Source organism: Dacryopinax primogenitus (assembly GCF_000292625.1).
Source record: "Dacryopinax primogenitus strain DJM-731 SS1 chromosome Unknown DACRYscaffold_12, whole genome shotgun sequence".
Lineage (NCBI taxonomy): Eukaryota > Fungi > Basidiomycota > Dacrymycetes > Dacrymycetales > Dacrymycetaceae > Dacryopinax > Dacryopinax primogenitus.
In genome coordinates this window covers 401,177-412,227 of record NW_024467209.1, presented here as the reverse complement: position 1 = coordinate 412,227, position 11,051 = coordinate 401,177, and the positions used below count along the sequence as shown (strand labels likewise).

Below are 11,051 nucleotides of genomic sequence, written 5' to 3'. Positions count from 1 at the left end.
GGTCAAACGTCATGGCACCCTTGGGGAATACGACAATCACGGTCGAGCCTCCGTATTGGAAGTATCCTAAATCTTCACCTGAACTACTGGTCAGCTTTCGCCACTCGTCTGCAAGATTCGAATTACCCACCTTTCTTGAGCGGCTCTCCAACCTCCTTCGTCCAAGTGATGCTCCCGACCAGCAGTGCACCAACCGAAACGAACGCAACAGGAACCGTTGCACCACTCTCGTCCAACGTAGCATCGATCAATGCGACGTCACGTTTGTTGGCTGTGAAGACGTCAAATCCCGGCTCGTTCACAGCCTGCGGGTTGACCGTGTAGTATTCCCCTGGGAGCTTGGTAACCTTCCTGAACAGGCCAGTAACTGGCGCGTGATAACGATGATAGTCCTGCGGCGCCAAGCGGAAGATCGCCAGGGACGGATCCGAGCCGATCTCTTCCACAATCTCTTCGTCATTGAGGAGCTCTGGAATAGTGAAGTGACGACCTTTGATCCTGCATCTCTGTTCAATGCCAACGAGACAATAAGGAAGCGACGAGGACGTACCAGACATTGGTAGCCTCTTGGGCCGTCTCGAATACGGTCAGACGGCAGTCGGCACACGATACGATCACGCCCAACTCGTCAGGAGCGGTGATAGGGCGAACATCGGGCCGCAGCTTGCGGCTGAAGAACGTGTTCAGGCTGGGGTAATTGTGCAACTCGGGCTCGAGTAAGATAGATGTGTCAATTTGGTATGTCTTGCAGAATGCGAGGATATGGGGGTAGATCACTTTCGGATCGGGATTATCGTAAATCTGACCCTCTGACCTAAGAGTTAGATGTATGCAGGGATATATCAATACATCGATGCTCACGCTTCATGGATTGCTCCCTTAACAATGTCTCTACCCGTCCCCAGTGCAGAAGTGCGGTTTCCGCCTTCCCGTAGAACAGCAGGTGCATGCCAATGCGGGTATAAATGGGCATGGTCTCGAAGATGCGGTCGCCAGTCTTGCGAATGATGATCCAGTTTCCCATATGTTCATGGACGAACAACTATTGTGGGATAAACATAGTTCTTGAATCTCAAACAAAATTTATACCTTATCAATGGTCTCATCTGGATAGAACTTGGAGAACCACGCCGACTTCGCGTGAGCAACAGTTGCCGGCGCAAGGGCGGTGCCGCCAGCCGAGCCGTTGTGGATTTCCTCCTTAGTCAATGGCTGACTGCTCTTGTCAACGAGGGCTTCAAGCGCGTTGGACAGGTGTTCATGGGTCTCCGGATGGGGCGCTGCTGGGTGAGCGGCCGACGAGTCTGCGGTAGGATACGCGGAATCCTCGTTCGGTTCAGCTCCTTCCGCGACTTCTGTCTTGTCTTTATTCTTGCGGAAGATGCGCTTGACTTTGCTTGTGATCCCAGACATGGTCAACTGAAGGTCAGACTTTAGCCAGGTGGCGGTATACAAGAGACGTCCTATTGATGATCTGGCCGCTCCGCTCAGGTTATTGTCATGGTCGTCAGGGCCAACAACTGAATTTAAAAGCGGTGTGGGGAGTCGTGTGTGCCGTCGGGGTAAGATCCTGAGAGTGGCGGTGAAAAGGCTTCTGCCCGCGTCTGCTTACAGTACTTAGTTGGTATGCCGGCGGAAGCCGAAGTCAACCACATCCAACTAAACGGTTCTTGATGTTCTCAACGTCAGACTACATCAGACGACCACTGGACCAACCTTGTTCATGGAGTTCCTCAGTGAATCCGCACTGTTATTCCTGAAGATATATACACCATAATGCTCTGTTGTGCTATGGATTCGACGATACACGTCGACATCCTGTATCTAGACCAGCAGTGCATGGAGACACCTTCCCTCTCTGACCCTCCTTGGACAGATGAACTGGTTCTATCGGTATCGCTTTGATCACCGGAGCACTACGGATCTTCGTGGAATGTCTAATGATGCTTCACGCAGGACGGCGCTTCGATGCAGCAAGCCCCCTTGTTTCGGGCCATTGCACGACGAGGCTTGTTGGCCGCACTGATCAGTTTCCGTTACCTGCCATGTCGTGTTCTCACCATCCTGAAAATGTCAGGATGACAAGCCGACAAACACTGTGCTACCTCTCGGTTTCTCCTCGGCTGAAGATTGTCTTAGCACTCCATTTCCGTCGCCACGTACCTGTTGTTTTCTATGCGAATCTGGCTGAGGCTGAGGCTGAGTGTCATGCAAACAGCACTGCTCCCAGTATCCGAGGGGCGGGTAAAGTTTTTATGCTTATATGTGAGCGCAGTGACATCGACAGTTGTTGCATCTACGCTTCGTCCTCCTACCCTCTCATGCCTGTCATTCGTCTGGAATAACTGCCATCGTCATGTCCGCTTCTTCTGGGTTCACGGATGAAGAGATTCAGCAGACTGTCGCTCTTGTTCAGATTTACGAGTGGAGCCGTCGCGCAGCTATCGCTGCACTAAGCTGGGCTGTCTATGACTATCGTTCGTACTTTTGGTTGACTGTTGGATGTTCCTCACCTTCTATTCGTAGTTATCACGTTCAGTACTGAAATCAGACATGTTTGGGTATGACTGGTAATGGAAGAAATAATTACCGTGTGCTGATACTGGCGAAGCTGCGACCATGGGGTTGGTCCAAGCTGTTATTCGGTTGGGTGCGTCGTCTGCTAGATATCGATCCATACTTACTATGGAATAGACACGCTATTTCGGAATGTCGATCGTAATCGTTTGGACCACCTCGAATATTCTGACTCCCTCCGAAGTCTCTCCAGCAATTGTACGTGCAGGGCAAAGATCGTGCTGACTCCACTGATCTCTATAGTCTTGCATCATATATTACTACTTCGCAGCATGGGGCGGCGTTCTTACCCAAATGACGTTATCTGGTCAGGGATCAATCACCATGATGATTCTCCCGCTGACTGATTGCTATATATATGTAGTCATAATGATTCTCCGGCTCTGGGGATTGTATAATGGAAACAATAAACTGGCAGTTTTCTGGGCCAGTCTACTTACGGTAAATTGCAAATTACGGCAACTCTGACCTTTTGCGAAGATCCACATAACAGCATTATGTAGGCTATAGGCGACGCCCTTGTCGCATATGCTAATATCCTTGGACTTAGGTATCATATTCGGGCTTGGGACCCGATTGCCGCATTACGGTAAGAAGCCACCAACACTTCTTGTGGACGATGCTCAGCAGTAGTCACAGAACCTCCAGCACCATATTTCACCCTCGACCGCAACGTATGTTTCGAACCATCAGCGCCTCCCTCCTTTATCGGGATTTGGGCTTCACGGCTTGCTCTTGACACGATATTTTTCGGCTTTGTCTTGTGGAAGGCTGTCAGTAACTGGGCCACGAATATCTTCTACATGCTGATATTCCGCCAGTACGAGGAATATCGTCAAGGATGGCATAGTAGCATTGCAGAAATGCTGATCACAGATAACGTAACTGCATTCGCTCTGTGCGCAGCCTTATCCCTCTCGAAGTACATGGACCTGACCGATTGACAGGGTATGCCTCATTCAAGTAATGAACCTCGTTATACTGTTTTCGAAGAATGTGAGATCCCTTCTAAGGCGAACATTGACTGGAAGCTAACTGCCTAGCCAGCCCCAGGGTGCTCAAGCGGGCGTTGGGTAAGCATGGTGACAATAGACTTCATGCGGAATGACTGATTTTTGTTCTGCCAGTTTTGCGTTGGCCAGTGACGTGATAGTTGGAAGCAGACTCCTCTTGCATGCCAAGGAAGTCATCAACAATCGCAGAGAACCATACGAAACAGAGCTCGAATTTGGGCCGGAGGACGCTGGATCTCATTCTGCTACCAAAACTAGCGGTGGACGCAGTTTCGCTACTGCGGTACGGGAGAGCTACGAGGCTTCTTCATCTTCATCGCCATCACGCGCACCAAGGCCGTTCATTGACGTGGAACCAATCAACCTTACAATCATAGAAGAGATATGATGGTTAGAACACTGTCCGTTTTGCGGAGTAATGTCGAAGGTGGTGGTCACGCGTGGCACTAGTTGACAATATGCTTTTGTGTAGAGTCTCACCGGCCTGGATATCATCGAGATAAATACCATCAAGCAGAGTGGTCTTAATAGATATCATGTAATCCGTGCGTCGTTGAGCAAATACCCAGAGGCGCGTTTTGTGCCATGGCCACTGTAGGACGGTGACTCTTTTATTGACGCGACCCTTATCCGCGTGTACTTTGCTTCCACCAGACGCGTCTTTTGAAGTTCCCAGATCAGTCTCGCCACCGACGTTGTTGAGCGCTCTAGGGCAGCATATACCACGACTATCCATGCCCGGCCGGTTTGCACAACTGCTGTCGATCCTGATCGATCCATTGCGATGGCCAGAAAACCTATTGCAAAAAACTTTGAATGATTGCAAGGGATACTTTCTGGAATTCTTCGCACCGCCGAGGTCTGAGAGTGAGCGGAAGGTGGTCGAGTCTGGTGCGCCTAATCAACGACTATACTTCTAAGAAGACTATCTGACACCAGAACAGGGAGAGCGGTATTTGATGGAGAAGAGCAGAACGTATCCGAAGATGTGAAACAGGCTATCTTATCATTGGCGAAAGAACTGGATGTCTCCGAATATCTATGCGCCGCTCTTCTTGGAGAAGTATTGGACGACCCCACCCGCCCAGCGGAAAATCTCGCCGTAGAAAATGCGCTCATGCGATATCACTCTGAGCGTGCGGATTGTCTCCGATGCCTGAAAGCTATCTTCGTTGGCGCCTTGAATACGGACTACGATGGCAGCGTTGGGGGCATTCTCCGCGACTTCACCTTTAGTCTGCTAAGGGAGCGGGCCACTTTCCTTGCAGACCTCCTCAAGAGTATCGATAGAGGCAAAATATTGCTAGCTGTGCAGCAGGCGGCGCTGCGAGATGTTGCTGCACCAGCCCCTTCTGCATTCGGGACCTTCCAGCAATCAAGTACGTCGACAACCGCGCAGCAGAAGCTTGGAACTGCTACCCTGGAGCAACGAATCAAGTTCATCGCCAAAGATCGTCGAGAACTGGGCCATATCCTCTTTTACATAGCCAGCGCGCTCCTGCTTGCCCCCGCAGATGTCTTTACCATTGTCAAATGGCTCAAGACTTGCAGTCCACAGGATGAACTCGTTGTCTATGCCTTCTCTGCATTCTCAGCTGCCCTCAATGTCAACACTACGGTGCCGTCGGAAGCCATGCTCTCTGTCATATATGGTGATCCTGCAAGCATGACTGCCATTTCCAGCGAGCTGAAACAGACTTGGACGATCCCCCAGTTGGCTAGTGCTGTTTCGCTACAATGGGCGATCTCATTGGTTCACGCTCCCACCCACGCGTCTCCTCTTCGTAGCGTCGGCGTGTCAAAGCCGGATCCAGAGCGTTTGATCCTCGATGCAATCCACGGCAACGCGATCCAGTACCTGACGAACATAATCATCACGTGTCGACCGTCTTCATTTCACGATGAAGACAGCATTCCCCTCCCCGATCAGCCGGCCGATTCCCCCGGAATTATCCCCCCCATCGAGCCAGACTTCCACTTCTATGCTTTACGACAGTTGGAGCTGTTCACCGTAAACCTCCTCAATTCTGTCTCGACTGCATTTCTTCGAAAGCTTCGACACGCTGAGGAAGATGCAGACAAACCAAACCCACGACTGCAAGCAACCCGCTCAACCAGGCTGGCTGCAGAACCGGCAGAACAGCGACGCGATGTCGCCGCACTTCTTGGTCTCATTGCCGTTATATATGGCGATAGCCAAGCAAACGCTGGTTTGATATTCTGGCAAGATCCAGATAGCAAGCTCGCAAGTTTTCTACGTTGGGCAGCCGAAACTGCTGCTCCGGCACTGGTCCGGGCCAACTTTGACATGTTGGCGTCACTCTCCAAAGGTCAGAGTTGCAGCATGTATGGAAACGAATTCTTGGCTGTTCGATCACGAGGTGCTGGGGCTACACCACAATCTGCGACGATTGTCTGCTCCTGGACGAGCATATTCAGCACGATCACATATTATCAAGATGAACTCAGACAAAGTCGACTGAATGCTGGTGCCGACCGACATGTCCTCGAAGCATTGAGCCGAGCCGACTCGATCGAATTTCCGTATCTCATGGCAGTCATGCGTCTTGTGCGGATCATTGTTCGAGATTGCCCACTCGCCAGGGCCACTTTGAACAGCCCTCAACTTGGCGCAGCGAATCTTATATGCTCGTTATCATTCTCGTTGCCATCATTAGACTTGCAGGGCGCACTGTGGGCTGCTTTGTCATCATTCTGTGCGGGGAGTGACGTGGGCGCCATTGAGACGGCCAGAATGATGTGGGTTCGCTTGGAGAATGCAGGCATTATCCCGGTAAGTCTCTCTGATATTCACACGCTGATCCTCTCACTGACATTCCACCAGTACTTCAATGTGAATAGCACGGCTACCCAAGGGTCCGAGAATCTCTGGCAGTCTATGGCAAGTGGGCCACAGATACGTGAGGGTCTCGTGATGGCTTTGGAAGACACTGAAGCTACCAACGGCTCTTACCCTGCTACGATAGCTTTCACAAATCTGCTCAGTTCCATGGTCCATGTTCCCGACCATTCCCTCAGTTTGCGGCCACGTGTCGTATACCAAACAGTACCCGAATCGGTAGCACCTGAGCGGTTGGGTCGACACAAAGGCATTGACGCTTTCATCCGATTCGAGCTGGACGATGTTTTCTACAAGATTGGTCAACGGCGATACTGTACTAACGACGAGAGATGGAAGGTCATAGATGCATGCCTCACATTTGTCGAAAAATGCCTCAAGAGCTATGACATTCTCGGACTGCTTACCCCGGGCGTTGCGCAAGCTCAAGACGCCACTCGAAGCAAACTTGTCCTCACAGCCCTCCTTATTCATCCAGGTTTCGAAATTCTCCGTCGATTGTCTATGGACACCATTCTCGCCACCAACCTCTTCGAGATTATCAGCGAAGGGTCAGCTTATATTGATGTCGCTGATACTCCGACACCTCTGGCGGAACGCTCTGTGAAAAGCGCCCTGCGAATACTACATCGCGCCCTCGATATTCAACCAATGTACTTGGAGGTCCTATGGCCTATTCTGTCTGGCACCGACGACCCACAGCTTCGAAACATCCTGCGCGCATCAGGCCTCAACATGGCATACAGCCACTCCTCACTGGACCACCAACTCTTGCGAGTACCTTCCACGGTTGAACGGATAGCTATGGCCGTAGGCAGAGTGCAGGACGAAGAGACTGTTCTTCTCGCAGTCAAGGTTCTCAGCTTGTTGAGCGATTCCCCAGTATTCAACGCAGCAGATAACTCACGTGCGGGTGCACACGGAACGAGATTAGCGACAATCCTGAACAGTAGCAGCTTCTCCCTGCAAATTCTAGATGTTTTTTCTCTTGCCCTTGCGACTGAGTCACCGGAAGGTGAAGACGACGAGCAAGATCTTAACGTGGTTTTACGACATCTTACGAACACGGACTCACAACAACAAACCCTACTGCAACCTGTCATACGATCAGCCATTCTCGAATTGTTGCGTGCGAATACCTCAAAGGATCGGCCGGCACCAAACGTGGCTCATTTTCTGCTTGGTTTCAATGTAGACGCCGCAGGCAGCCCTGACTCTTTACTGGCAAAATCTAGAAAAAGTGTTCGCACTTGCTTGGACGTGTTGCTGGATTTGCTGTTCGAAGGATTCCCGGCCGCTGGTACCGTTCACTCTGTGGGGCAGCAGTTCTTGGTCCGACAACCTCGTCTAGCCGAGCAATGTTATCGATTACTCTACAACCTTTGCCTGCACGATTGGACATCCGATGTCGTGCTGCGATATCTCCGTACCGAATATGATTTCGCCGCTCGACAGCTATTCCACATTCCGCAGAGGCCGATACCCACCCCCCGGTCCAGCGGAACAGTGCGATTCAATGATCGTACCGAGGTGGCCTCAACCTGCGGGAATGCGACAGCATTCTTGAGAGCAAGATCATGGCTTCTGGACATCCTCTCGCTCGAGTTGCATCTCCTAGTAGAGTGTGGTCAAAAGCAACGGGCAGCCCGTCTTATCAGCGTCATGTTTGGTGGCGATTTGATCTCCATAGATCCCGATTTCGACTTCAGCAGTTTCGACGTCGATTCGGTTAGGCTCCGTCAACATTCCGAGCTTGTACTAGAACTGCTGCGATCTTTAGATATCCAGTGGCTGGATAATCTTAAGGATACGGAGGGCCCTTTGAAATACTATACTGCCCTGGAAGTGGATGGTTGCCTTCGAATCGACGACTCCGATTGTGAGATCTACGATGCGGATGCGATAGTGTTACTCGTAAACACTATACGAAAGCGATTGGAGCTGCAGGGTGCAATGAGCACCTATGATCAACGCGCAGCATTCGATCAAGACTCGATCAAGCTGATCAAGCGCGTGGCGATCGACAACAACCATCGCGGGATGCAACACAGCAAGGAAAGGGGTCTAAGGTCTTGGCGTCGTATGGTGGAGGTTTCTCTTGGTCCCAGTTTCGAGCTGCTACGACAGGATCAGCGAGAAGCTGCCATTCTCGATCTTCTTCTGACAATACCCGAGCGAGTACCAGGAGTTGATGGTGCTCTGCGGACCCCCATTCTCTCAGAACTTCTGTTGACTCTAGTCACCAAGCTGCGAGACGGGCGACAAACTGTCTCCGACTTCAGCGCTTCCTTAGATCTGTTCACGGTTGGCGAATCTGGTTTCCCGAATGATCAAGTCACTCAGATTCTCCGCAATCTCATTGAGGCGTTATTGGTGACCGGCTCAACCGATGCCATGCGAGGCAACTTATACTCCGCAATAACGAATTGTATTCACCTGACAACCAGTGGGGAACAATCACAAGTCCTTCAAGTGTCTCTCGATGGGAGACAGGACAGGCTTATCGCACTCGTGGCGCGAGACGCGTTAGGGTCCGTATACGTTTGGCAAGCAGTGGCATATTCACTGCTCGAAGTCCTCGTGTCTGCCTCTTCATCTGATCGATCAGGTGGTTCTGTCGGAACACTTCTGAGCTACATGCAACAATTCGTATTGTCAATCAAGACCACGGAAGGAGACCTTTTTGCAGCCCTTGCGCCTGACGCAGGTCAGAGTGTTCCTAAGTCATATACACGGATGAACTAACTTCGTCTAGACACCTTGGACTCTCTGTACGTTTACGAGGCCAAGATGGGTCTTATTCTAGCTCTGGTTAAGCGGGGAAACTGCGACGAATCCCTGGCTCACCAAATATTTAACACACTGGCTGAGTGTGACTTCATCAAGGCGATGCCACATGAGGAAGATGATGCTATGGGTACGGCCTCCGTACAGATCATCTGCTACCTGTAACATTTCTTCTAGAGCTAGACTCGTTCCTTCCATCGCTCACGGAGCGATATCATCAACTTCTGCTGCCAGCGCTCCAACTGGCAATAAGTGTCTTAGCCAGTTCACCGCGACCATCGAATGCACTGGCCCAGTCTGTAAGTCAATGTTCCTCGTTGCTCGGCTTCAGATCAACTCACAGATTGCAGATTTTATCTTTCCTGAATGGCCAGCGAGAAGTTCTGATGGTCTTACTGACCTCAGTCGGGTCTCTGACATTAGTCATGCTAAGAGAAGTGAACATGGTCCTGTCATTGGCTATCAGCATTTTACCTACCTTAAAGGTGGAAGACCTGAAACAGGACGCACGGTTTGGTTCTTATCACCTAGCGATCATGCGAGCAATAGACGATTCCATGTCGGACAAAGCACAAGTAGATATCACACCAGCAACGGAACAGGAACGCATTGATGACCAGCGTCGTTTTCCTCGTTAGTCATCGGGCTTGCTCCCTTCTACCCCAGTACTGACTCTCCTCAGTTTATCGAAAACAAGTCAGTGTCTTCCGCCAAAACGTGCAAATAGCATTATGTCAGCTTCACGAATATTCGTTGCTGTATCAGACAGCCGTTATGGAAATGCAGGGTATGTAAGAAACACACGTCGTTTTTTGGGTAACAGATGGTTTCCCTCAGGCTTTACTCCAGTCGTTGCGCCGTCAAAATCCAACCCCGCCTTGTACAATCTGAAACAACGAGGTGAAGCGCAACCTGGAGATAGTTTGCTATAGTTCTAACGGTGCTCAGGTCCACTGCCTCTCCTAGCGACAGTCTTGAAGATCCTGAAGGCTAGCGTAACCTCCATGGGGAACTCGGTCTCGTTCGTGGAAGAGCTTAACAACGCCTTAATGGCAGCAGAAGGGTTGACTGACAATGAGATAGACGAGGTGTGTGCACCTCCTGAATTTCAAAGACGCGACTGAGCGTTTCTCTTAGCTCCTCCGAATCGCGGGTCTGGAGCCGGAGAACGTGACCGAGGATGATGAAGCGATACGGGTTGCGACCGAAACGCTCAAAAAATCCGTAATGTGGGCGCAGAATGACTGTCTATCACGTCTAAGTACGTCTGACAACCATAACTTCTCCCTCTTTTGCTTACTCATGCGCGTGCAGGAACGGTAGAGATGCTGGTCTATCTTGTCTGGCGGCACATGGATATGTACATCCACCAAGCGCCTGCAGACCAGAACCTCAAGATGCGCATAATAGAGAGTGTTCCCTCTTGGGATCCAAATGAAGTCCGCTCCCTCGCACGAAGGGAGCTGGCGCCCGTACTGATGCACATGGAAGATCTCTCAATGGCAAGTCTCTCTTCCTAAAACTGAGTTCTGGGACTGACGGCAAAATAGTCGGGTGGTGCGGTTGGCGAACTGATCAAAGGCAGCACCGGCTATCTTCAGATACTGGGCCGCAAGATCCAGGAAACGATCGGAGACCAATTTGGGCTCACAGCGTCTGTAAACGGGTTCGCTCCGTATGCTTCAAGATAGCTTAACTGGCAGGTTGAAAATGTACCATACGAGATGCGCCACATGAATGTACCTATTATTGCATTGGCTTGTGATGAATGTTGAAGGGCACTGTCCCAACTGTTCAACCAAAATATCCAACCA

General features: G+C 50.8%; 3 protein-coding genes across 3 annotated transcripts in view; 2 read left to right on the top strand and 1 right to left on the bottom strand.

The window, feature by feature from the left end:
- DACRYDRAFT_23040 (uncharacterized protein) overlaps positions 1-1,507 on the bottom strand; it is a 42,134-nt gene extending 40,627 nt beyond the window's left edge. Inside the window, exons 1-4 of the mRNA XM_040773066.1 lie at positions 1,090-1,507; positions 862-1,042; positions 551-809; positions 131-498 (exon numbers count right to left, since the gene is read on the bottom strand). Coding sequence (XP_040627530.1) covers positions 131-498; positions 551-809; positions 862-1,042; positions 1,090-1,413 — 1,132 coding nt within the window. The 5' untranslated portion in view covers positions 1,414-1,507. The remainder of the gene's footprint in view (positions 1-130; positions 499-550; positions 810-861; positions 1,043-1,089) is intronic.
- An 849-nt stretch (positions 1,508-2,356) lies between these two features.
- Positions 2,357-4,007, top strand: DACRYDRAFT_117100 (uncharacterized protein; the record flags this gene model as incomplete). Its single annotated transcript, XM_040770319.1, has 13 exons — positions 2,357-2,477; positions 2,527-2,561; positions 2,612-2,650; positions 2,695-2,775; positions 2,821-2,884; positions 2,942-3,018; positions 3,058-3,076; positions 3,128-3,166; positions 3,217-3,350; positions 3,399-3,475; positions 3,525-3,573; positions 3,625-3,650; positions 3,705-4,007. 13 exons carry the CDS (start codon positions 2,357-2,359, stop codon positions 3,976-3,978), a joined length of 1,035 nt encoding a protein of 344 aa, XP_040627529.1. The 3' UTR covers positions 3,979-4,007.
- A 317-nt stretch (positions 4,008-4,324) lies between these two features.
- DACRYDRAFT_108695 (uncharacterized protein) lies at positions 4,325-10,928 on the top strand (the record flags this gene model as incomplete). Its single annotated transcript, XM_040768711.1, has 12 exons — positions 4,325-4,481; positions 4,535-6,384; positions 6,436-9,157; positions 9,206-9,367; positions 9,415-9,536; positions 9,588-9,870; positions 9,920-10,024; positions 10,075-10,137; positions 10,186-10,325; positions 10,375-10,498; positions 10,552-10,709; positions 10,788-10,928. The coding sequence occupies 12 exons, from the start codon at positions 4,325-4,327 to the stop codon at positions 10,926-10,928; spliced, it is 6,027 nt and encodes a 2,008-aa protein (XP_040627528.1).
- Positions 10,929-11,051: the final 123 nt, after the last annotated feature.